The sequence below is a fragment of the Coregonus clupeaformis genome, chromosome 26, assembly GCF_020615455.1.
Source record: "Coregonus clupeaformis isolate EN_2021a chromosome 26, ASM2061545v1, whole genome shotgun sequence".
Taxonomy (NCBI): domain Eukaryota; kingdom Metazoa; phylum Chordata; class Actinopteri; order Salmoniformes; family Salmonidae; genus Coregonus; species Coregonus clupeaformis.
Window position 1 is genome coordinate 44,447,268 of NC_059217.1, and position 26,855 is coordinate 44,474,122.

Sequence of the window (26,855 nt, forward strand, 5' to 3'; positions counted from 1 at the left end):
TTATGTCACAGCCTAAACACACTTCAGAGCTGCACGGACAGCTGGTATGATGACTGTGTAGTTACAAGTGCGTCCTGTCCTGATTTCCCACTCACACTCTCACTCACCCGTCATTTCAATCACTCTACAGTTGAGTTGTGAGTGGTTAGGGCCCCACTCCCCCTCTCTCCACCCTACCCCCCAAACTCCCTCCCATTAGACTAATTGTGTTGTCATAATCCCGCCTGATGTGTGCTTCTAATATTTTGAACGGTCATGTTAACCTATTTTGATTACCCCATTTCAAAAAGCCCCGACCTAACTCTAGCGGCCGGCCTGCTGCACTCTCTCTCTCTAATCCCATGGCCTCACTAAATGATAAAAAAAAAGTGTAATTCAGATGAGTGGAAAAACCCAACTGTGGCTCACATCAGGATAGAAGGATAGGATACTACAGGCCAGTGGAAATGTCCTGATGTGAGAGCAGAGAGAGGGAACATGGGAGAGCAGAGAGAGAGGGAACATGGGAGAGCAGAGAGAGAGGGAACATGGGAGAGCAGAGAGAGAGGGAACATGGGAGAGCAGAGAGAGAGGGAACATGGGAGAGCAGAGAGAGAGGGAACATGTGAGAGCAGAGAGAGGGAACATGGGAGAGCAGAGAGAGAGGGAACATGGGAGAGCAGAGAGAGAGGGAACATGGGAGAGCAGAGAGAGAGGGAACATGGGAGAGCAGAGAGAGAGGGAACATGGGAGAGCAGAGAGAGAGGGAACATGGGAGAGCAGAGAGAGAGGGAACATGGGAGAGCAGAGAGAGAGGGAACATGTGAAAGCAGAGAGAGAGGGAACATGGGAGAGCAGAGAGAGAGGGAACATGTGAGAGCAGAGAGAGAGGGAACATGTGAGAGCAGAGAGAGAGGGAACATGTGAAAGCAGAGAGAGAGGGAACATGTGAAAGCAGAGAGAGAGGGAACATGTGAGAGCAGAGAGAGAGGGAACATGTGAGAGCAGAGAGAGAGGGAACATGTGAGAGCAGAGAGAGAGGGAACATGTGAGAGCAGAGAGAGAGGGAACATGTGAGAGCAGAGAGAGAGGGAACATGTGAGAGCAGAGAGAGAGGGAACTCAAGGTTGAAATCATACAAAAAACATGTTGCGTGATGTTAAGATGGAATGATGGAACGAACTGGCTTGTTTCTGTGTTCTGGAACGAACTGGCTTGTTTCTGTGTTCTGGAACGAACTGGCTTGTTTCTGTGTTCTGAAACTAACTGGCTTGTTTCTGTGTTCTGGAACGAACTGACTTGTTTCTGTGTTCTGGAACGAACTGGCTTGTTTCTGTGTTCTGAAACAAACTGACTTGTTTCTGTGTTCTGGAACGAACTGGCTTGTTTCTGTGTTCTGAAACGAACTGACTTGTTTCTGTGTTCTGAAACGAACTGACTTGTTTCTGTGTTCTGAAACGAACTGGCTTGTTTCTGTGTTCTGAAACGAACTGACTTGTTTCTGTGTTCTGAAACGAACTGGCTTGTTTCTGTGTTCTGAAACTAACTGACTTGTTTCTGTGTTCTGAAACGAACTGGCTTGTTTCTGTGTTCTGAAACTAACTGACTTGTTTCTGTGTTCTGAAACGAACTGACTTGTTTCTGTGTTCTGGAACAAACTGACTTGTTTCTGTGTTCTGGAACGAACTGGCTTGTTTCTGTGTTCTGGAACGAACTGGCTTGTTTCTGTGTTCTGGAACGAACTGGCTTGTTTCTGTGTTCTGGAACGAACTGGCTTGTTTCTGTGTTCCTTAAAGAATCCAGCTTCAGTTTGGAATTTCATCTCTCATTATGTCTTCTCCTGTTTTGGTGGATTCAATTTGATTTAGCTTTGTAAGTATAACATTGATAAGATTCCTACAAAATGGTCATAGCATGGTCATTAATATATAAACATAATATTTTCCCCGCGTAGGCATTTAGTTTGGAACAATAAGGATATTCTGTATAGAAACAAGTCTATGTTTTTTAAGAACTGGTTTGATAATCATATCCTACTGGTGAGTCAACTTTTGAATGCAGAATGTTTGTTACACCTAGATAGTTCTCCATAGTCTTTGATGCTAGTCCTTCTGGAACTGTCATGCTGTTTCAAGGTGTAACCAGACCTCAACTTCTTGAGATACCCTCGCTTAATCCAGTTGACTCTCCAGTAGGAAAAATGTGTTTCTCCTTGCCCCCTCAGAAGAATAACAGATATAAAGGTGCTTTATTTCAAAGGGATGTTGTATCTATTCCTTATGTCACAATTTACTGGAATACCTTTGTCAATAATATCTGTTGGAAAAAGGTTCGGTTATTACCACACAAATGCCTGCTTGTTAACAAGGTCAAAGAGGTCTCTTTCAGAATGATCCATAAGTATTACCGCAAATCATTACCTGAAGAAACTCCAAAAATACATTAACGTTAACTGCACTTCTTGTGTTGAGCATCCAGAAACTGTTTTGCATTTATTTTGGCAGTGTCTACATGAAAAGAGACTATGGCAAGATATTTGTAGATTTATAATTGATAATATTCTTGTTGACTTTTGTTTGTTATGGGAGAATGTGCTGCTCGGTTTCCTTTATTATAATAAGGATCAAGAAAAGTACATGTAATGGTGCTAATGGCAAAATGTCATATTCAGAAATGTAAATTCACTAATAAAAAACCACACTTCCTTATTTTCTGCAAGGAGTTCTAGCAGCACATTAAGACTGTTCTACATTCTTCCAAAAAGACAGCTGTAAAAACAGTCAATACCTGTACATCATTAAGGCCTCTGTAAAATCTGTATAATCTGTCATTTGTTGTTCCCCCTAGCAAATAGTGCATGTGTTGATGGTGTTGTTGGTGTTGTTGTTGGTGGTGTTGTTGGTGTTGTTGGTGTTGTTGTTGGTGGTGTTGATGGTGTTGTTGTTGTTGTTGTTGGTGTTGTTGTTGGTGGTGTTGTTGTTGGTGTTGTTGTTGGTGTTGTTGGTGTTGTTGGTGGTGTTGTTGGTATTGTTGGTGGTGTTGTTGGTGGTGTTGATGGTGTTGTTGTTGGTGTTGTTGGTTGTGTTGTTGGTGTTGTGGGTGGTGTTGTTGGTGTTGTCGTTGTTGTTGGTGGTGTTGTTGGTGTTGTTGGTGTTGTTGGTGGTGCTGTTGGTGGTGTTGGTGTTGTTGTTGGTGTTGTTGGTGGTGTTGGTACTGTTGGTGTTGGTGGTGTTGTTGGTGTTGGTGTTGTTGGTGGTGGTGTTGTTGGTGGTGTTGTTGGTGTTGTTGGTGGTGTTGTTGGTGTTGTTGGTGTTGTTGGTGGTGTTGGTGGTGTTGTTGGTGGTGTTGTTGTTGGTGTTGTTGTTGGTGTTGTTGGTGTTGTTGGTTGTGTTGTTGTTGTTGTTGGTGTTGTTGGTGGTGTTGTTGGTGGTGTTGGTGTTGTTGTTGGTGTTGTTGTTGGTGTTGTTGTTGGTGTTGTTGTTGGTGTTGTTGGTGTTGTTGGTGGTGTTGTTGGTGTTGTTGTTGTTGTTGTTGGTGTTGTTGGTGTTGTTGGTGTTGTTGGTGTTGGTGTTGTTGGTGGTGTTGGTGCTGTTGTTGGTGGTGTTGTTGTTGGTGTTGTTGGTGTTGTTGGTGGTGTTGTTGTTGGTGTTGTTGGTGTTGTTGGTGGTGTTGTTGGTGTTGTTGGTGTTGTTTGTTTGTTTGATTATTTGTTTCCATAAATTTTTTGGGAAGATATGAAATAAACAGTTGTGGGACAGGATCTCTCTTTCTCTGCACACACAAGTATGCACAATCGTGCGCACGCACACACACACACACACACACACACACACACACACACACACACACACACACATACACACTGGCCTACACATTTTGTGGCCAAATGACATATCCTTATTGAGCCAGAAAAAAGCTGAGCCTAAAAGATCAGTTGCAGCAGTATTAGTGGGATATGAATATGACTGGAAATGCAAAATAAATATGCATGCCAGCAGTCAAATCTAAATACTGTATTTAAATTTAACTGGTATGTATCTTTGACCTTTACTTTAGACCAACGTCCAACCCAGTCAAGACCCAATAAGTCAGAGGGGTAGGGAATAAGTCAGAGGGGTAGGGAATAAGTCAGAGGGGTAGGGAATAAGTCAGAGGGGTAGGGAATAAGTCAGAGGGGTAGGGAATAAGTCAGAGGGGTAGGGAATAAGTCAGAGGGGTAGGGAATAAGTCAGAGGGGTAGGGAATAAGTCAGAGGGGTAGGGAATAAGTCAGAGGGGTAGGGAATAAGTCAGAGGGGTAGGGAATAAATCAGAGGGCTAGGGAATAAGTCAGAGGGGTAGGGAATAAGTCAGAGGGGTAGGGAATAAGTCAGAGGGGTAGGGAATAAGTCAGAGGGGTAGGGAATAAGTCAGAGGGGTAGGGAACAATTATACCACTAAGAGTTTTGCTTTATATTGGTTTCACCCTATCAGCTAATATGATCTAGGATATTCAAACAGTAGATTTGGACTTTGATAACACCACAAACATGTATTTTCTTAGCCAAACTGAGCTTACACTTAGTCAGACAGTATATACTTTTATCATAATAATGTATTGGATAGGATATGTAACCTCTGAGAGGCCTAATCTAACCAGACACTCAATCAATTAACCAATAGATCAATCGAAATTGATCAACAATGATTGATACAGATTTTCTGAACAATTACCTAAAATCACTGTATGGATGAATGATCCAGAATCCTGCAGACTTCACGCGTTCTCTCTCGTGCTCCACCGCCCTCTCGCTCCCCAACATTCTCAGAGAGAACTTGTTGACTCCTGGTTGAAGCATCGCTCCGAACTGCCTGTGCATGAAGCCTGCCCGATACAACTGCTCTGCTTCGTCTGGCATGATCGATTCGGTGCCTTCTAACTTGATTAAAGTGGACTGATCGAAGACGGACGATTGGCGGTGTGTGCCAGCACTGCGACCAACGGCACCCTGCGCGCCCTGCTCGGCCCCCGAACCAGTCTCTCCTCCGGGGTAACTCTCCTCGTTAGCGCTGGCGTCTATCTCGGGGATCAGCCTCCGCTGCTCCGCTGGATCTGACCCAAGAGTGTGCCGACCAGTGATGGAAGAGAGGCTACCTTTAAAAAGGCGACAGTCCCCGTTTAAGTTGGTCTTACCGGCAACGTCCGTTTCCAAGTCTCTGGAAGCTCCGCTCTTGGGGTCCCTGTCCCCGTTTCTCTTGCAGCTGCTGGCGGGGGATGGAGGTCCAGGAAGGAGAAGAGGCTTCAGCCTGATACTGGTACTTTTCTTCTTTGTGTCCTTGTCGCCACCACCGTATTCTCCTCCCTCGTCAATCATCACAGAGACAGAGCCTCTTTGGACAATGTTTTGCGGCAAGCTGTACAGCCTTTTGCGCATGGAAGAATGAAACCTATCCATTATGGGTAGGCCTATTGAAGAAAGGATAAGACAGACGCTCACTAGCCTGGGCTACGAGAAAAACGCGTTTGAAAAAGAAACAAGAATATATGAGCTGTGATGATAACAAAACATATATTGAATAAACTCAAACGGCTCAGGATTCCAAAAGCAGTGACGGCGATCTGCAGCAGGACAGGAACAGGTCGAATCTTACTTGACACTTGAAACGTGCTGCTGCCTGCTCTCCCGGTAGCAACAGTTTGTACCGCTTCGGTGCGACGGTCAAATTAGGGTGCATGACCAGTAAATCGATGAATGACGTCCAGGTATCCAGGTATTGCTGAATCAGAGTGTAGCCTAGATGATGACAACAGATCGGGGTGCTGATGCTGCCTGCATGCTGACTGCTCTGAGCGTCGGACGTGCCAGCCGGAGACAGTGAGGGAGGATGCTGGCTGGTGGCTAAACTGAGATCCTCAATGACAAAGCATGATCTCTCTCCTGATTCTCCTCCTCCCAAAATATTATATCCCTGGCTAGCTTAGCTGTCAATAGGAAAATGATGACACGCTGCCTTCCACGCAGTCAGTCAGTCCTCACCAGCTTGCATTCAAAGACCGCTGGCTGACGTGTGTGCTGACATCACTGATCCATCCATTTAGTGCTCTCTAATAACGTGGATATTAATGGGGCTAATTTATCGCGTTGCCATAGGAGCGCTGCACGAGGATAGACGGGAAGGCACATGCACTCAGCATCCCAGTCCAGTCAGGATTATGGAGGATATGATTTATAAAGTCCCTGCGGTAGCTGATGACAGAATCTTTGTTGTTGTAAATTATAAACTATAGGCTACACACACACTAATCAGCCCATTGTCTGTAGGCCTCTAATTGATCAGTTAAGCAATATTGACCATAATTATTCAAGCAATTGTTACTTTCCACACTGCACTTTCATTGGTTTGAGATCCTTGGAAAAGTTATATGGCTGTATGCAGATGACAACTATAAAATGGTCAGAAGGTTTGGGGTCATTTCCATTCAATTCAGTCTATCTATACAGGAAGATAGAGAACAATTGGAATTGGAATTTCAGTTTACTTCCTGAATTCACTGAATTTAAATGGAACTGACCCCAACCCTGCTGGTCATTCAAAACTACAATGTCTGTCTCCCAAATGGCACTGTATACTATATAGGGAATAGGGTGCCATTTGGTCTGGTCAAAAGTAGTGCACTATATAGGGAATAGGGTGCCATTTGGGGCTGAACCTGAGAACACTGAAGAGGCTGTGGTGGTGTTATCCCTGATGATCTCATTGCAGACAAAGAGTGCATTCCAAATGGTGCATTCGGAAAGTATTCAGACCCCTTGAATTTTTCCACATTTTGTTATGTGTCACGGTCGTTGAGAGACGGGTCAGACCAAGGTGCAGCGTGATATGCGTACATGTTTATTAAGACGAATAAACACTTGACAAAATAACAAAACAACGAAAACGTGAAGTCCTATGGGCTATACACACAACAAGCCTAACAGGAACACAAACAAGATCCCACAACTAAGGTAGGCAACATGGCTGCCTAAGTATGATCCCCAATCAGAGACAACGATAGACAGCTGCCTCTGATTGGGAACCACACCCGGCCAACATAGAAATACAAAACTAGATCAACACATAGAAATTCATACCCTGACCAAACCAACTAAAGACAACCGGCCTCTCAAGGCCAGGGCGTGACAGTACCCCCAAAGGTGCGTACTCCGGCCGCACCAACCTGACTCATTAGGGGAGGGTCCGGGTGGGCATTCAGCCTTCGGAGGCGGCCCCGGCTCCGGGCGTGACGACCTCTCCCTCTCTGCCTCCCCGTTGCGCCCCTGGTCTGGTCTGGACCTCGGCGCGATGCTTCCCCTCTCCTTCCTCCCACTATACTCCAAGCCCTGTCTGGACCCTGGTGTGGGAGACCCCGACCCTGGAGAGGGGCTGACGTCTAGGCCTGGAGTGGAGCCGCTGACCGGAGCTGAACTGGACCCCGGTGGAGCGGACTGCTCTGGCTCCGGAGTGGAGCCGCTGACCGGAGCTGGACTGGGCACCGGTGGAGCGGACTACTCTGGCTCCGGAGTGGAGCCGCTGACCGGAGCTGGACTAGGCACCGGTGGAGCGGACTGCTCTGGCTCCGGAGTGGAGCCGCTGAACGGAGCTGGACTGGGAACACGCACCACTGGTCTGGTGCGAGGAGCAGGCACGGGTCGGGCCGGACTGGAGACACGCACCACTGGTTTGGTGCGAGGAGCAGGCACGGGCCGTGCCGGACTGGATACACGCACCACTGGTTTGGTGCGGGGAGAAGGTACGGGGCGTACCGGGCTGGCGACACGCACCACTGGTTTGGTGCGGGGAGCAGGTACGGGCCGTACCGGACTGGATACGCGCACCACTGGTTTGGTGCGGGGAGAAGGTACGGGGCGTACTGAGCTGGCGACACGCACCACTGGTTTGGTGCGAGGAGCAGGTACGGGGCGTACCAGGCTGGGGAGGCGCACTGGTGACACAGTGCGTAGAACCGGAGCAGGATATACTGGACAGTGGAGGCGTACTGGAGGTCTGGAGTGTACAGCTGGCACAACCCGTCCTGGCTGGATGCCCACTTTCGCACGGCACGTGCGGGGCGCTGGCACAGGACGCACTGGGCTGTGAATGCGCACTGGCGACACAGTGCGTATCTCCGCATACCTTGGTTCCTCAATGAACACACGCTCCTTTTGTTGCCTGACCAGCTCCTCTCTCCGTGCATCCACCACTTTCTTCTCCCTACGGGCCTCCTGCAGCGCCTCCTCTTGAAGAGAGCTCTCCTGCTCTATTCTCGCTATCAGCCCCCGTAATGCGGTGGCCTCCTCTCTTAAACTGCAGATCCGCAGGTCTTGGAGGACCTCTAAAATAGCGGCCTCCTCCTCTACAGTCAGCCCTTTCAAGGCCACATTAACAAAATGTGGAAGAGGGGGGGGTAGAGACATTGTATTGTATTGTCTGTGTGTGTGTGTGTGTGTCCATTATTACATATGTGATGTACCAACCACTGTGTGACAACTTCAGTCCAGATGTTGTTAGGTTCTGCCAGATAGCTGACACCCTATATGATATAAATGGTTCTGCCAGATAGCTGACTCCCTATATGATATAAATGGTTCTGCCAGATAGCTGACTCCCTATATGATATAAATGGTTCTGCCAGATAGCTGACTCCCTATATGATATAAATGGTTCTGCCAGATAGCTGACTCCCTATATGATATAAATGGTTCTGCCAGATAGCTGACTCCCCATATGATATAAATGGTTCTGCCAGATAGCTGACTCCCTATATGGGACAACAGTGTCCCCTTCAGTTGTACTGCTGCCATTTGGTCTGGATTGAAGATATCAGGATTTATCCCTGTCACGGTTTCGGCCGAGGCGGCCCCTCCTCCTTGTTCGGGCAGGTTTCGGCGGTCGTCGTCTCCGGAGTACTAGCTGCCACCGCTCTATGTTTCGTGTTTGATTGGTTTTGTCTGTTTGTCACACCTGTTTTGTGTTATGTCTCATTAAGCACCCTATTTAGTTTCCTTGTTGTTAGTTAGGTGTTGTGTGTAATTGTTCCATGTCGTGTTGCTGCGCTACCTGTTCTTGGTGCGCTATTTTGTGCTTTCCTCCTTGTTTGTGTTTTAGGAGTAGATTACGCACTTGTTGATTGCGCCCGTTTGTTGTACGCCTGTGCGCGCTTTTCTCGCCTCCGGGCTGGTTTTGGATATTATTTGTGATATCTACTAAAGTATTTTGTTGGACTTTATTTCTGCCTCCTGCGCCTGATTCCACACCACACCTACCATAGCAACTCCTGACAATCCCCTAAAAAAACAGAGGTTGAATCCCAAATGACACCCTATATTCACTATGAAGTAAATATATATAAAGTGCACTGCTTTAGACCAGGACCCATAAGGCTATATAGTGAATAGGGTGCTATTTGGGTCACAGCAAGGGATCTTGAGCCTGATATTGTAGAAATGAAAGTGGAGCACAGTCTCTCTCTCTCTCTCTCTCTCTCTCTCTCTCTCTCTCTCTCTCTCTCTGTCTCTGTCTCTGTCTCTGTCTCTGTCTCTGTCTCTGTCTCTGTCTCTCTCTCAATTCAATTCAATTCAAGCTGCTTTATTGGCATGAAAAACATTGCGTCAATATTGCCAAAGCAACAATGTATACAATATACATTGTAATAAAATAATAAAGAATAACAAATAATAATAAAAAATGGTAGTAAATAATAACAAATAAATAACAACAATAAAATGGTATATAATCTCTTTGTGAGGAATATTTATCACAGTAAAGGAGAAAGTGCATCTCTGTTTCTACCTCCCCTGTCGTGCAGTGACCACATACACGCTCCTTTTTGGGTAGCCATGTTTTTTTATGTCTGCCGGTTTCTATGGCCAATTGGTGGTCACTCAGCCTGTACTTGTTAAGGATCTATCTCTGCTTCGTATCTCTGACAGAGTAGAGATAATCAGCCAATTCATATTCTCTGTTCAGAGCCAGATAGCAATTTAGTCGGCTTTGGGATTTTTTTAGTTTTTCCAATGTTGTAAATATGAGTCCTTTGATTGGTTCATGATTTTGTTCATTGGAATTCTTTATTTTGAAGCAGTGCTGGTGTCAGCTTGGTTGGTTAGGTCCAACACCAGCTGACTGAGAGGGCTCGTTTCTGGGCTCAGCTCTTGGGTTTGAAGTGCTTTAAATTGCAGACTTGAATTTGGACTTGAATTTAGATGTAGCCAAAATGTTACTGATCTTTTCTGTATTTTCATTACTACTGGAAAGCGGCCCAATTCTGCCCTACATGCATTAGTTTGTGTATTTCTCTGGACTTGTAGAATTTTCAGACAGAATTCTGCATGTAGGGCTTCAATTGGATGTTTGTTCCATATTTTAAAGTCCAGTTTATTGAGTGGCCCCCAAACCTCACTTCCGTAAAGAGCTATTGGTAGGATTTCCCTGTCAAATATTTTGGTCCAAATTCTAATTGGGATGTTGATTTTGAATAATTTCATTTTTATTGCATACAATGCTCTGCGGGCTTTTTCTTTGAGTGCATTCACTGCCATATTAAAGTTTCCCGATGCAGATATGGTCAGACCAAGGTATGTGTAATTTTTAGTGTGTTAAATTATGGTGTTGTTCAGGGTGAATTTATATTTGTGTTTCTGACATCTGTTATTTTTTTTGGAAAATCATGATTTTAGTTTTTTTGAAATTTACTGCCAGGGCCCAATTATTGCAATATTGCTCTAGAATGTTAAGGTTCTGTTGAAGACCTTCATTGGTTGGTGATAGAAGTACCAAGTCATCAGCATATAGCAGGTATTTTACCTCTGTGTCAAATAGTGTGAGTCCTGGGTCTGGAGAATTGTCCAACATGTCTGCTAATTCATTGATATAAATGTTGAAAAGATTTGGACTCAAACTGCAGCGTTGTCTCACACCTCGACGTTGTGAAAATAATTGTGTTCTTTGGTTTTTTATTTTTATTGCACACTTGTTTTCTGTGTACATTCATTTTATTAAGTCATACACCTTACCACCAAGCCCACTTTGGAGAATTTTGTAGAATAGCCCTTCATGCCAAATAGAATCAAATGCTTTTTTAAAGTCAATAAAGCAAGCAAAGATTTTGCCCTCTTTTCTTTGGTGGACGTGTTTATTAATTAGTGTCGTGTAAGGTGTATTTATGGTCAGTAGTGCGATGGTTAGGGAGAAAGCCAATTTGACATTTACTTATCACATTTTTCTCTTGAAGAAAGGTTTGAATTCTTGAATTCTCTACAGAAAACCTTTCCCAAGTTGCTGTTTACGCAAATTCCCCTGTAATTATTGGGGTCTGATTTGTCTCCACTTTTGTGGAGGGAAGCAGCCAGAAGTTAAAACTATGTTGAACAACTTAAGCACAGCATTTTGCAACTCAGGTGTGCTGTTTTTCAGCATTTCATTTCTGATGTTATCTAGACCACAAGCCTTCTTTGATTTTATAGATTTGTGCTTTTCATTTAGTTCTTGTTGGGTTATTGGGTAATCTAATGGATTTTGGTTGTTTTTAATGACCGATTCAAGGATGTTAAATTTTTCTTGAATTTCTAATTGGTTCTGTTGTAAGTCTTTTTGTGGGATGTTTTTGTATAGATTATCAAAATAAGTTTTCCAAATTCCTTCATCTTGTATGGCTAATTCTTCTGGCTTTGTCATGCTTAAATTGTTCCACATGTCCCAGAACTGATTTTGGTCAATTGCACTTTCAATTTCATCAAGTGTCTTGTTGGTATAATTCAATTTCTTGCGTTTTAGTGTATGTTTATACTGTTTCAGAGTTTCAAAGTATTCATAGTATTCATGGGTTGTTTTGCTGCTTATGTTTTTCATTTGAAATTTGTCTTAGGTGTTTTCTAATTGTTTTACATTTGTTTTCAAACCATTTTTCAGAAACATTCAGTTTTTTGTTTCTGATGTTGCATTTCTTTGGTTTTCTCAAATTTGCTTTTGATGCTGCTTTTTGGAAAATGCAATTGATGTTTTGAGTAGCCGAATTGACACCTTCTTTATTGTTTTGGTATTGTGAGTTATTGAAAAACTGTATAGAGTTCATCATTTCATTTGAGTTCAATGTTTCAATGAATCTCTCTGCACTGTTTTGAGCCCATCTGTACGATTGGTTCATGTTGTAGAGTTTATTCAACAGTTTTTTTGAATGAATATTGCCGGTTAATTTCTTCAGAAACACTTTGATCTGACTGTGATCTGACAATGGTGTCTGTGGTCTGACAGTGAATGCACTAATGGAGGAGGGGTCAATGTCAGTGATGGCATAATCGACTACACTTGTCCCAAGAGCTGAGCAGTAAGTAAACTGACCTAAAGAGTCCCCTCTGATTCTACCATTAAGCATGTACAGGCCTAAGGCTCGACAGAGATGCACTAACTCCTTCCCATTTTTGTTCAGTATTTGGTCAGGACTGTTTCTATTATTTATAATTGGGCTACTGTACAAGGAGGGGTGTCCAAATATGTGGTGGTTACCTCCCGCATCAGTGTAGTCAGGCTCAGAACCTGTTCTTGCAGTGAAATCTCCACAAAGAAGCACTTTACCCTCTGCCTGAAATTGAATGATTTCTGTATGGAGATTGTCAAAAAACTGATCATCATAATATGATGAATCTGAAGGAGGAGCATAAGCTGCACATATGTATACATCATTGTCACAATAGATTGTACCTTTGTTAAGTTTTAACCAAATGTGATTAGTACCTTTTTTCATTTCATTCAGTGCTAAGTCCTGCTTATGCCAAATCGGCCCCGTTTAACATTTTTATGTTTGATTGATGGTAGTAAACTCTCTCTATAGCCTGAGGGACACTGAGTACCTATGTCTCCACGACACCATGTTTCCAGTAGGATTATGATGTCCTGTCCCTTGATGTTTTTAATCAATTCTGGATTTGTTGTTTTATAACCAAAATGTGAAGAGTACAGGCCCTGGATATTCCAAGAGCTGATAGTTAATGATCTCATTTATAATAAGTGATATTCACTGGTTTGAGTAAAGTACATACATATACATATACATACATACATACATAACCATACACACACACACACACCATTACACATCACTATTATTAAAATACCAGTGCCAATAAAATAAAGGATAGTTGTAAATGACTTAATAAGAATGGCCCAAAAAATAAGTACAATGCAATCTGCAACCCTGTGTGTGTGTGTGTGTGTGTGTGTGTGTGTGTGTGTGAATTAAAGGGTCTGTCTAGCCCAGTAGTCTGCATATTAGATGCAGTAGTTGGCGCACCTCTCCTATCTCTGATTGTTGATAGGTGTGTTTTGCCAGAGGTTACCTCAGCATATGTAGGCTGATGATCTGAATGATACATGGTGTGGACTGTATCATGTGGTGTACTTCTCTGAAGGACAGTGTTCTGCCCGACCCTGGAGTAGTGGTCAGTGCTGTGTTGTGATGGGCCGGGTCCAGTAGAACTGTGTTGTGATGGGCTGAGTCTAGTAGAGCTGTGTTGTGATGGGTCAGGTCCAGTAGAGCTGTGTTGTGATGGGTCAGGTCCAGTAGAACTGTGTTGTGATGGGCAGGGTCCAGTAGAACTGTGTTGTGATGGGCCAGGTCTAGTAGAGCTGTGTTGTGATGGGCCGGGTCTAGTAGAGCTGTGTTGTGATGGGCCTGGTCTAGTAGAGCTGTGTTGTGATGGGACGGGTCTGGTCGTGCTGTCCTGAGGCGGGCCGGGTCTGGTCGAGCTGTCCTGAGGCGGGTCTGATCTGGTAAATCTGTGCTGTGTTGGGCCTGGTCTTGTAAAGCTGTGCTGTAATAAGCCGTGTGTGGCTCTTCTCTCCTGGGGATGGTGGGGGTACTGTTGTTTCAGAAGGTGGGGCGGGGGGCTGCTGCTGGGGTGATGGGTGTGTGGGTCCCTGCCAAGTGTTGCATCCTTTAGGTCCTCAGCAAAAGTTCTGATACTGTCCTGATCAAGATGTACATTATCGTATAAATGTTCACATGTCAGAGTGGGGTGGTGAGCCGTTCTGATGTTGAGCAGTGAGGCACAGTCCACAGTGATCTGTTGATTTATTTTTTCGATCAACTTTCCTGGGAAGTATTTTCTTGGTAGGAGGGTGGACACAACTATATTGGTTGTTGGGAACATAGCCTGTGCCCATTCTGCCACTCTTCTCACTGCCCCAGATACATTTTCACCTTTGGCATGAAGGTACAGTGAGAGAAAAAAGTATTTGATCCCCTGCTGATTTTGTACGTTTGCCCACTGACAAAGACATGATCAGTCTATAATTTTAATGGTAGGTTTATTTGAACAGTGAGAGACAGAATAACAACAAAAAAATCAAGAAGAACGCATATAAAAAATTTTATAAATTGATTTGCATTTTAATGAGGGAAATAAGTATTTGACCCTTCTGCAAAACATGACTTAGTACTTGGTGGCAAAACCCTTGTTGGCAATCACAGAGGTCAGACGTTTCTTGTAGTTGGCCACCAGGTTTGCACACATCTCAGGAGGGATGTTGTTCCACTCCACTTTGCAGATCTTCTCCAAGTCATTAAGGTTTCGAGGCTGACGTTTGGCAACTCGAACCTTCAGCTCCCTCCACAGCGTTTCTATGGGATTAAGGTCTGGAGACTGGCTAGGCCACTCCAGGACCTTAATGTGCTTCTTCTTGAGCCACTCCTTTGTTGCCTTGGCCGTGTGTTTTGGGTCATTGTCATGCTGGAATACCCATCCACGACCCATTTTCAATGCCCTGGCTGAGGAAGGAGGTTCTCACCCAAGATTTGACGGTACATGGCCAAGTCCATCGTCCCTTTGATGCGGTGAAGTTGTCCTGTCCCCTTAGCAGAAAAACACCCCCAAAGCATAATGTTTCCACCTCCATGTTTGACGGTGGGGATGGTGTTCTTGGGGTCATAGGCAGCATTCCTCCTCCTCCAAACATGGCGAGTTGAGTTGATGCCAAAGAGCTCGATTTTGGTCTCATCTGACCACAACACTTTCACCCAGTTCTCCTCTGAATCATTCAGATGTTCATTGGCAAACTTCAGACGGCCCTGTATATGTGCTTTCTTGAGCAGGGGGACCTTGCAGGCGCTGCAGGATTTCAGTCCTTCACGGCGTAGTGTGTTACCAATTGTTTTCTTGGTGACTATGGTCCCAGCTGTCTAGAGATCATTGACAAGATCCTCCCGTGTAGTTCTGGGCTGATTCCTCACCGTTCTCATGATCATTGCTACTCCACGAGGTGAGATCTTGCATGGAGCCCCAGGCTGAGGGAGATTGAAAGTTATTTTGTGTTTCTTCCATTTGCGAATAATCGCACCAACTGTTGTCACCTTCTCACCAAGCTGCTTGGCGATGGTCTTGTAGCCCATTCCAGCCTTGTGTAGGTCTACAATCTTGTCCCTGACATCCTTGGAGAGCTCTTTGGTCTTGGCCATGGTGGAGAGTTTGGAATCTGATTGATTGATTGCTTCTGTGGACAGGTGTCTTTTACACAGGTAACAAGCTGAGATTAGGAGCACTCCCTTTAAGAGTGTGCTCCTAATCTCAGCTCGTTACCTGTATAAAAGACACCTGGGAGCCAGACATTTTTCTGATTGAGAGGGGGTCAAATACTTATTTCCCTCATTAAAATGCAAATCAATTTATAACATTTCTGACAAGCGTTTGTCTGGATTTTTTTGTTGTTATTCTGTCTCTCACTGTTCAAATAAACCTACCATTAAAATTATAGACTGATCATTTCTTTGTCAGTGGGCAAACGTACAAAATCAGCAGGGGATCAAATACTTTTTTCCCTCACTGTAGTTGCCAGTGTGGATGATGATGTTGTCGGGGGTGTCAACCCTGGTCTGACTGAGTAGCTGCATTGCACTGTCGGTTGTAGGACACCAGAACTTATACACCTGGTGTCTAGGGAATAATCTTTCCTGGACCAAGAACTTCCCATTTGAATCAATAAGGATTGCAGTTGTGGGTGACTGTCTGGGTGGAGCAGACTGGGAGACTGGTATTCTGACCTGGGCTGGAGCAGACTGGGTGGCTGGTTGGCTGACCTGGGCTGGAGCAGACTTAGAGGCTGGTAGGTCACCCGAGTGGCGCAGTGGTCTAAGGCACTGCATCGCAGTGCTAGCTGTGCCACTAGAGATCCTGGTTTGAATCCAGGCTCTGCTGTAGCCGGCCGCAACCGGGAGACCAATGGGGCGGCGCACAATTGGCCCAGCGTCGTCCAGGGTAGGGGAGGGAATGGCCGGCAGGGAGGTAGCTCAGTTGGTAGAGCATGGCGTTTGCAACGCCAGGGTTGTGGGTTCGTTTCCCATGGGGGGCCAGTATGAAAAGAAAAGAAAATAATAATGTAAGTCGCTCTGGATAAGAGCGTCTGTTAAATGACGTAAATGTAAAATGTAAATGTTGACCTGGGCTGGAGCAGACTGGGAAGCAGGTAGGCTGACCTGGTCTAGAGCAGACTGGTAGGCTGGTGCAGTGTCATCAGGCTGTGTGGTGGAGGCCATGCTGGTTATGCTGGTCTCAGGTTCTGCTTGTGTTGTACCAGGCTGGTGGACATGTTCTCTAGATGCAGAGGACATATTGACTAGCTCCTGGTTGAGGGGGTCAATATACCTCTCTCTGCTCTAGCTCCTCTCTTGTGCTCAGATGGTCTCTGAGGTCATCATTTGTCTGACTCAGTTTGTCCATTCTGCTTTCTAAATTAGCAATAGATGCTCTGCTCTCCTCCATGAACTGTTTCAAATCTTCTTTTAGTTTCTGGACAGTGTCCTCCTTTTGAAGCTTGTTCTCTCTGAGTTCTATGACCTCTGCTTCGACGAGAGAGAGGGTGTGGTGGAAACGTTGCATAGCAGGTGTTCTTGGTGTTGTAGGCATGTCATGGGCTTTGTCTGCTGCAGGTGAGGTAGGTAGAGGGACACTGAGGGCTTCTTGCTGGGTCACAGAGACCGTTGGGGCCTGCTTTTCTCCATCTCCCTCCTTGACTTTTTCCTCAGTTTCTGAGATTAGTTCAGCTTCTGCTTTTAGGGTAGCAAACATATTCTCAAAAGCCTGGAGGCTTGAATCATTGCCTTGTATCAATACAGTTCCATTATTATATAAGTTTACTGTTTGATACGTGTTGCTCTGGTCAGCTTCTTCAAAAATGCTGATCTGACATCCTTGGCTGATGCCTCTCTTTTTTGAGAAAGGGAAATTGTTGCAAATAACCCTTTTCCATATGTGCCCTCGTTTGGTATTAAATATTAAATTTGCTCTTGTTTTGCAACTGGTAAGATCTGCAAACAGGCATTCATGGTTCTGTCCCATCATCAAACCTTTGAAACTTTTCTTAGCTTTCTCCATTTGGATGTCTGGTGGGTAAACATTGGATTTTTTCAGCAGCTGCTGCTCTATTTGGAATTCCGGAATCTCAGACAGACTCTCTCTCTCTCACTCTCTCTCTCTGTCTCTCTCTCTGTGTCTCTCTCTCTCTGTGTGTCTCTCTCTCTCTCTGTCTCTCTCTCTCTCTCTGTCTGTCTGTCTCTCTCTCTCTTTCTCTCTTTCTCTCTCTCTCTCTCACTCACTCACTCACTCACTCACTCACTCACTCACTCACTCTCACTCAGTCACTCAGTCACTCACTCAGTCACTCACTCAGTCACTCACTCACTCACTCACTCACTCACACTCACTCACACACACATACACACACACACACACACTGCTGTAGTAATGTAATGTGTATCCCCATCGTCTAAAGTGGCCTATCTGTCCTCGTCTATGTTCTGCCACCGAGGTGAAAAAGAACTGGACCGGTGGAAGACAGATCAGCTGAATAGGTATCCATGTTGCTTTCACCTACCCTGTGGCTTCAGATCATTGCAGATGAAGGAGAGGAGACGGAGCGTAGACTGTTGAGGCATAATCCGAGTCATGAACAATACACGGAATTCGCAAGTCAACACTATTCAAGCTGATAGTGAAAAACTAAAACATGAAGAATTCCTTTCCCTGCTGTTATAAGTGCTACACAACAGACCCATGTAACATTTTCCACCAAAGTGAACACATTGTTTGCTGTTTGGGGTTTTAGGCTGGGTTTCTGTATAAGCACTTTGTAACATCTGCTGATGTAAAAAGGGCTTTATTAAAACATGTGATTGATTGACTTCATCCTTAATTGGTAACTTAGCTTAGGAACCAGTGGGAGGTGGTTATGATCTTTATAGCCTGATTTACTGGAAGCCTCTTTCCCTACATCAACCAGTAACTAACTACCTGTAGATTACTACTCACACAGTACTGTTGGTGCCTCATATGACCACTAGATGGTGCTGTTGTACACATCAAGCACTAAAGGAGATCGCTGGATGTTCAAAGATTTAAAAAAAATTCTTTTTACATTTTAGTCATTTAGCAGATGCTCTTATCCAGAGCGACTTAGTGCATTCTTAAGATAGCTGGGTGGGCCAACCACATATCACAGGCACAGAAAGTACATTTTTCCTCAATAACGTAGCTATCAGTAGAGTCAGAGCTAGATTGACCAGGTGAATCCAGGTGAAAGATATGATCCCTTATTGATGTCACTTGTTAAATCCACTTCAATCAGTGTAGATGAAGGGTTGGAGACAGGTTAAAGGAGGATTTTCAAGCCTGGAGACAATTGAGACATGGATTGTGTATGTGTGCCATTCAGAGGGTGAATAGGCAAGACAAAATATTTAAGTGCCTTTGAACGGGGTATGGTAGTAGGAGCCAGGTGCACCGGTTTGATTGTGTCAAGAACTGCAACGCTGCTGGGTTTATCACACTCAACAGTTTCCCAAGTGTATCAAGAATGGTCCACCACCCAAAGGACATCCAACTAACTTGACACAACCGTAGGAAGCATTGGAGTCAACATGGGCCAGCATCCCTGTGGAACACTTTCGACACCTTGTAGAGTCCATGCCCCGACGAATTGAGGTTGTTCTGAGGGTAAAAGAGGGGGGGTGCAGCTGAATATTAGGAAGGTGTTTTTCATGTTTGGTATACTCAGTGTATATGCCTGTTGTGAAGGCATGTTTGTACGTATACAAATACGCGAGCACATGCGCGCATGTGTGTGTGTGCATGCGTGCCTGTGTGATTGATTCTTTGTAATTTTTCTGAACACAGCTGTAAACTGTAATACCAAGGTAATACAAAAGTTGCATTGCCAGTTAAAATGGAACTCAGGTCATCAACTGAAACAAACCATTTATTCTAGAGGTTTTCATTCCTAAAAATGACTTGGGATTGATCTTGATCTTGGGATTGATCTTGATCTTGGGATCGATCTTGGGATTGATCTTGATCTTGGGATCGATCTTGGGATTGATCTTGATCTTGGGATTGATTTTGTGATTGCTTTCCAAGTGTCAATCCGGACATACATAAGACAGGTCCTGTTGTTGCACTGTCTCCTCCCAGATACAGTAATAGGCTTTATACAGAGCCTTCAGAAAGTATTCACAAGCCTGGACTTTTTACACATTTTGTTATGTTACAGCCTGAATTTTAAATTGATAACGTTTAGATTTATTTGTCACTAGCTTACACACAATACCCCATAATGTCAAAGTGGAATGATATTTTTAGAAATGTTTACAAATTAATTAAAAATGAAAAGGTGAAAAGTCTTGAGTCAATAAGTATTCAACCCCTTTGTTATAGCAAGCCTAAATAAGGTCAGGAGTAAATATTTGCTTATCAAGTCACATAAGTTGCATGGACTCACTCTGTGTGCAATAATAGTGTTTAACATGATTTTTGAATGACTACCTCATCTCTGTACCCCACACATACAATTATCTGCAAGGTCCCTCAGTCGAGCAGTGAATTTCAAACACAATTTCAACCACAAAGACCAGGGAGGTTTTCCAATGCCTCACAAAGAAGGGCACCTATTGGTAAATGGTAAAAAAATTAAAATAAGTAGACATTGAATTCCCTTTGAGCATGGTGAAGTTATTAATTACACTTTGGATGGTGTATCAATACACCCAGTCACTACACAGATACAGGTGCCCTTCCTAACTCAGTTGCTGGTGAGGAAGGAAACCGCTCAGGGATTTCACCATGAGGCCAATGGTGACTTAAAAACAATTACAGAGTTTAATGGCTGTGATAGGAGAAAACTGAGGATGAATCAACAACATTGTAGTTACTCCCCAAAACTAACCTAAATGACAGAGTGAAAAGAAGGAAGCCTGTACATAATAACAATATTCCAAAACATGCATCCTGTTTGCAATGAGGCACTAAAGTAAAAATGTGGCAAAGAAATTATTTTTATGTCCTGAATACAAAGCGTTATGTTTGGGGAAAATCTTTGTCATCGTAAAGGACTGGGACGTTTTTTTGGGGATAAAAATAAACGGTATGGAGCTAAGCACAGGCAAAGATCCTAGAGGAAAACCTGGTTCAGTCTGCTTTCCACCAGACACTGGGAGACAAATTCACTTTTCAGCAGGACAATAACCTAAATCACAAGGCCAAATATTCACTGGAGTTGCTTACCAAGATGACATTGAATGTTACTGAGTGGCCTAGTAACTGTTTTGACTTAAATCAGCTTGAAAATATATGGCAATACTTTAAAATGGCTGTCTAGCAATGATCAACAACCAACTTGACAGAGCTTGAATCATTTAGAAAAGAATCATGTTCAAATATTGTACAGTCCAGGTGTGCAAAGCTCTTAGAGACTTACCCAGAAAGACTCACAGCTGTAATCGCTGCCAAAGGTGATTCTAACATGTATTGACTCAGGGGTGTGAATACTTATGTAAATGATATATTTCTGTATTTCATTTTCAATAAGTGTATAATATTTAATCAATTTTGAATTCAGGCTGTAACACAACAAAATGTGGAATAAGTCAAAGGGGTGTGAATACTTTCTGAAAGCACTGTATAGATGTATATCATTATCATCTATAGAGATCAACTGATACAACATACAGCTGAGCAGTACGGTCTCCATCAACGCTCTAAAGGTGATAACAGATCAACATACAGCTGAGCAGTACGGTATCCATCAACGCTCTAAAGGTGATAACAGATCAACATACAGCTGAGCAGTACGGTATCCATCAACGCTCTAAAGGTGATTACAGATCAACATACAGCTGAGCAGTACGGTATCCATCAACGCTCTAAAGGTGATAACAGATCAACATACAGCTGAGCAGTACGTTATCCATCAACGCTCTAAAGGTGATAACAGATCAACATACAGCTGAGCAGTACGGTATCCATCAACGCTCTAAAGGTGATTACAGATCAACATACAGCTGAGCAGTACGGTCTCCATCAACGCTCTAAAGGTGATAACAGATCAACATACAGCTGAGCAGTACGGTATCCATCAACGCTCTAAAGGTGATAACAGATCAACATACAGCTGAGCAGTACGGTATCCATCAACGCTCTAAAGGTGATAACAGATCAACATACAGCTGAGCAGTACAGTATCCATCAACGCTCTAAAGGTGATAACAGATCAACATACAGCTGAGCAGTACGGTATCCATCAACGCTCTAAAGGTGATAACAGATCAACATACAGCTGAGCAGTACGGTATCCATCAACGCTCTTAAGGTGATAACAGATCAACATACAGCTGAGCAGTACGGTATCCATCAACGCTCTAATAAAGCTTTCTTACTCAGTAAAATCTAAAACTGCTAAGAGGGACTTGTATATATGAATATCAATATTGATTATTATTGCATAGGATAATAGCCATGCTATACACAATACACATACTTTAGCAATAGGGTTAGGATTGGGCGTAGTTCAGTTACTTAGCTACTGAATGAAATTCATACAGATATTTTAATTCCCATTATTTTTCAACACTTAAGTGCATCTTATGAATGAATATCCTTCATATATCATTATATAAGGTGATTTCATAAAGACATACATACAGAACATAGGAATTCTCAATCAAAGTCAAAAGACAGGGACATTGCAAAGCCCTTATTAAAATGTAAAACAGATATAATCTGATGAAATGTTAAACAAGTTACCAACTTATAAAATAGTATGCAGCAGAATGATCAAACTGTACAGATTTACTGTCATACCAGATTATAATCTCTGGTGTTTTTCTTTTACATTGCAAAGTCTTTAGATTATCATAGTCAACACAAATAAATAGTGATTAAATAGTTGATTATCGTCAACATGAAGCCACTCCCAAGGCTGCGTCCCAAATGGCCCCCTCTTCCCTACACACTCCTAGAACAAAGGGTTCCAAAAGGGTTCTTTGGATGTCCCCATAGGAGAACCCTTTTTGGTTCCAGGTAGAACTCTTTTGGGATCCATGAACCAAAAGGGTTCTACCTCGAAGCAAAAAGGGTTCTTCAAAGGGTTCTCCTATGGGGACACCCGAAGAACCCTTTTAGGTTCTAGGTAGCACCTTCTATTCTAAAAGTGTATCCCTCAAATTCATTTTTTCCCATTATTCCCCTGTAATCAGGGACTGATTTATACCTGGGATACCAGGTGGGTGCAAATAATTATCAGGTAGAACAGGAAAACAAGCAGTGCTCCGGACCTCGTAGGGTAAGAATTGAATACCCCTGCCCTATATAGTGCTCTACTTTTGACCGGAGCCCTGTGGGCCATGGTCTAAAGTAGTGTACTATATAGGGAATAGGGTGCCATTTGGGACAGAGAGCAAAAAAATATGTAATGTCTGCGCCAAACAGAACGTTGCACGCATTACTTCAGAATTAGTAGAAATGGAATCTGATAAGAATAAATAATACATAAATAAATAAACAGCAACAATCAATAACTGCATGCAGCAACAATGGTTATAATGCTTCATAGACACTTCATAAACCATTCATAATGTTATGGGATCACATTCATTGATCACCTTCTTCACCCTCATCACACGATAGATAGATAATGAAATCAGAAGGCATGCCTCGTAGCTCCTCCTCCCCCTCTACATACTTTAATGGCAGATATCATCACTCTTATTAACACACTGCTATGGATCCCTCTCCTGGTTACCTTCATATGGTCAATACATACATGTAGAATATGTTATTATCTGTGGAAAGAAAAAGTGGAAGCATGTTATTAGTGTGTTCTATTGTGCAAGTCAAGTTGCTTTGTTTTGTATTGGCACCAGGGTTGGGGACGAATTCCATTTCAATTCAGTCAATTTACTTTACTTTGCGGATTTATCGAAATGGGTTGGGACCCCAACTCTCTCTCTCTCTCTCTCTCTCTCTTTCTCTCTCTCTGTCTCTCTCTCTCTCTCCGTCTGTCTGTCTGTCTCTCTGTCTCTCTGCCGTCTGTCTGTCTGTCTGTCTGTCTCTCTGTCTGCCGTCTCTCTCTCTCTCTCTCTCTCTCTCTCTCTCTCTCTCTCTCTGTCTGTCTGTCTGTCTGTCTGTCCGTCTGTCTGTCGGTCGCATTGACAGGAAGATATATGATTACAAGTTACTGATAAAGTAGGCTAACCTTTTTTTGCAATACTGATTTCCTGCACAACATGTGATTGACTATCTGTGGTGATTGACAGGTTATTGCTATCGCAGCCTGGCTACATGATGAAGTAAACAACATGAACTTGGGAAAACAAAATGGTTGCCAGCTCATTTCTTTCTCTTGGTATTGACCAGACAACTACTGGCGCTGACTCCAGAGAGGATAAATACTCACTAATAATGAGACGTCAATCTGCTCAGTTTGTGTTCCTCTGACGAAGGTTCTTGTCTTTGTGGTTGTTGGTGGAGTTCGTTTTCCTGTGATAGGATGCACACAGACCCAGTTAGGTTACCATCAAAACAAAGCCAATACACTGATAATACACCTGATTGCTGATCATTGGTCAAAAACGTTACGTCTACTTATCATTAAAAAAAGGTTTGTAGAATACAACGTATGCATGACTTAGAGGCAATGTACACCAGGGTTCAATTAGGAATTAATTAAGATTATATTTCAGTTTACTTTCTGAATTTAAATAGAATTGAGCCCAACTATGGTGTACAGCAGTTTACAGAAACAGCTACAACACGGAAATACTACAGCACCATAAATAGACTCCTAAATCAGGAAATGATTGTAACATGGATGCACTTACATTGGTCCGGCTGGTTCGTCATCTGATGCATAAAAACATGGAGAAAATGAAGACACAAAAAAAGCCTTTGTTTTAGATTATCATCAGAAAATATATTCTGAAAAAATGACAGGAAGAAAATGGTGCATGCTGGTGGTGAAATGTTTGTGGTAGAAAGTACAGTATGCTTAAAAAAGAAGCAATGTGTTACAGTGGTAATATGACTAACACATTGTCTGGTTGGAGGCTTGGTTGAATGATGTTCATAGACAGTTTTGTGTATTACATAATTCCATCATTTTGGAATTTACCTTAGTTCCACTAGTTCCATAAATGGATGAAATTAAATTCCATAATTAGAATTAAATGAAGTTCCATAAATTCCATAAGTGAATGAACTAACCATGCTGATGGGATGGAATGGCAGTTGAAGAAGTTAATTAGTGAATAGGCCCTATACTGAATGGAAGCCATCTTTAAACTTCACAGGGAAGGACACTCACAGTCACAATCACACCAAATGCAGTCAAAAAGAGCCACAAAACCCACATGAGATGAGAAAGTGATTATGAAGTTCAAGCAGAAGTTTAAATTCCTTTTTGTTAAAAACATACATGCATAGACAGACAAACTGCGCACAAAAGTCTATTCACTCACTGCATCGAAATTGACCAGCACAAAGAAAACAATGTTAGTCCTGTGTGGCTCAGTTGGTAGAGCATGGTGCTTGCAATGCCAAGGAGCATGGGTTCAATTCCTGCTGGGGCCACCCATACAAAAAATGTATGCACACAGGACTGTAAGCCGCTTTTGATAAACGCTTCTGCTTAATGGCATATATTATATTATATTAATTGACTCCTTACAAAAGTATATTATACTACTAGCATAAAATAGGGAATACAATACATTGAAAACTGAAGATGCCCTTGAAGGTGACCCTGAAGGTGACCTTGAAGGAGACCTTGAAGGTGACCTTGAAGGTGACCATGGCACGATATACTTTTTTGTTGTTGTTTAATACAAGCTGTCTGACTGTGAACTTCCATTGAGAAGGAGCCTAAGCAGCAAGGTAAGATGAATTCTATTTTAAGGTTCTAAAGAAAACCCAGTTAGCAAAACTGGTTATATGACCAGATAACAACCAAAATATGACATCTTGATGACGTCTTGATGCCGTCATGAAACAAAAACATCTTTACAGACACCGTTTGATTGTAATCTAGTAATATGACATCCTCTCAACCAGAAAATCAGTTTAAAACCAGAAAATGATGTCCGTTTCACATCACGTGCCAAATCTTGCCCACTGGGGATAGATGCATGTACAGAATGCTGTGTGGATGTAGCCTGGGATCAGATCTGTTTGTACTGTCTTGCCAACTCCTATGGTCATTGTTTGGCATGACAACAACCACAGAAGTAAGCTACATAGCACAAACCAATCTGGGACCAGGCTAGCATGGATGGTTTGGACATAAGCTTAGACGCTGATTGAAACTCAGGAGGCATGCAGAGTCTCTCACTTACCAAACATAGGTTGGGTTAAGCAATTTGGGAAAGAGGGGGGAAGATATTACACAGTAGTACCCTAATTGTATATTCTAAACTTGTTTTAGCACTGCTAATATATATTCATTAAGGTGTACTGTGTGTGTGTGTGTGTGTGTGTGTGTGTGTGTGTGTGTGTGTGTGTGTGTGTGTGTGTGTGTGTGACCTTCACAGTACTGCCCTACAAAAAGGCAGTAACTACGAATTTGGTCAAAAATCAGGTATGGCCAGGTATATTATCTGATTAATGTGGTATTTAGTTTCCTGACACAAGAACAAGCCAGTTGATCAGAATATATCATGGAGTATCAGAAATTGCAGTCTGTCTAGACCCAAAAATACTTTGAAGTCAGATTTTGCAGTAAAAAGAAAATACGCTTTGTAGGGCAGCCTTTGTAGGGCAGCCTTTGTAGGGCAGTAGACATCTGCTCTGTCGTTACCTGACACTATACTGGCTACACCTTGCACTCAATAATTCAGTCTGAGTAGCTTCACCCAACACGCACACACACACACCACTGTTGCTGTAGGGCACACTGTAGGACACACCTTGTCAGGACAATCTAACAGATTGAATATTCATGGGTAATTTGATTAGGCCTGCTGGGACGTTGTTAGCAAGGATGTAGTGGTAACAATTTGGTGGGTAAACGCTGAACACCGTGGGTTAATAGGAGGGTAAACGCTGAACACCGTGGGTTAATAGGAGGGTAAACGCTGAACACCGTGGGTTAATAGGAGGGTAAAACCTGAACACTGTGAGTTAATAGGAAGGTAAACCCTGAACACCATGGGTAAATAGGAGGGTAAATCCTGAACACTGTGAGTTAATAGGAAGGTAAACCCTGAACACCATGGGTAAATAGGAGGGTAAATCCTGAACACTGTGAGTTAATAGGAGGGTAAACCCTGAACACCGTGGGTTAATAGGAGGGTAAATCCTGAACACTGTGAGTTAATAGGAAGGTAAACCCTGAACACCGTGGGTAAATAGGAGGGTAAACCCTGAACACCGTGGGTTAATAGGAAGGTAAACCCTGAACACCGTGGGTAAATAGGAGGGTAAACCCTGAACACCGTGGGTTAATAGGAAGGTAAACCCTGAACACCGTGGGTAAATAGGAGGGTAAACCCTGAACACCGTGGGTTAATAGAAGGGTAAACTGAGAGTACTTGAGTTAACCCTCCACTAC

General features: G+C 43.2%; 2 protein-coding genes across 3 annotated transcripts in view; both read right to left on the reverse strand.

Moving 5' to 3' along the window:
* LOC121540105 (potassium/sodium hyperpolarization-activated cyclic nucleotide-gated channel 2-like) overlaps positions 1-5,457 on the reverse strand; it is a 55,713-nt gene extending 50,256 nt beyond the window's left edge. The window contains exon 1 of the mRNA XM_041848726.2: positions 4,692-5,457. Within this exon, the coding sequence (XP_041704660.2) occupies positions 4,692-5,413 (722 nt within the window). The 5' untranslated portion in view covers positions 5,414-5,457. The remainder of the gene's footprint in view (positions 1-4,691) is intronic.
* A 17,185-nt stretch (positions 5,458-22,642) lies between these two features.
* Positions 22,643-26,855, reverse strand: part of LOC121540786 (neuroplastin) — a 50,628-nt gene continuing 46,415 nt past the window's right edge. Inside the window, exons 6-8 of one of the 2 annotated variants that reach the window (XM_045207880.1) lie at positions 24,133-24,142; positions 23,709-23,791; positions 22,643-23,094 (exon numbers count right to left, since the gene is read on the reverse strand). In XM_045207880.1, the coding sequence (XP_045063815.1) occupies positions 23,731-23,791; positions 24,133-24,142 (71 nt within the window). In that variant the 3' untranslated portion in view covers positions 22,643-23,094; positions 23,709-23,730. Of the gene's footprint in view, positions 23,095-23,708; positions 23,792-24,132; positions 24,155-26,855 lie in introns of both variants that reach the window. The other variant, XM_045207879.1, reaches the window with a different exon arrangement.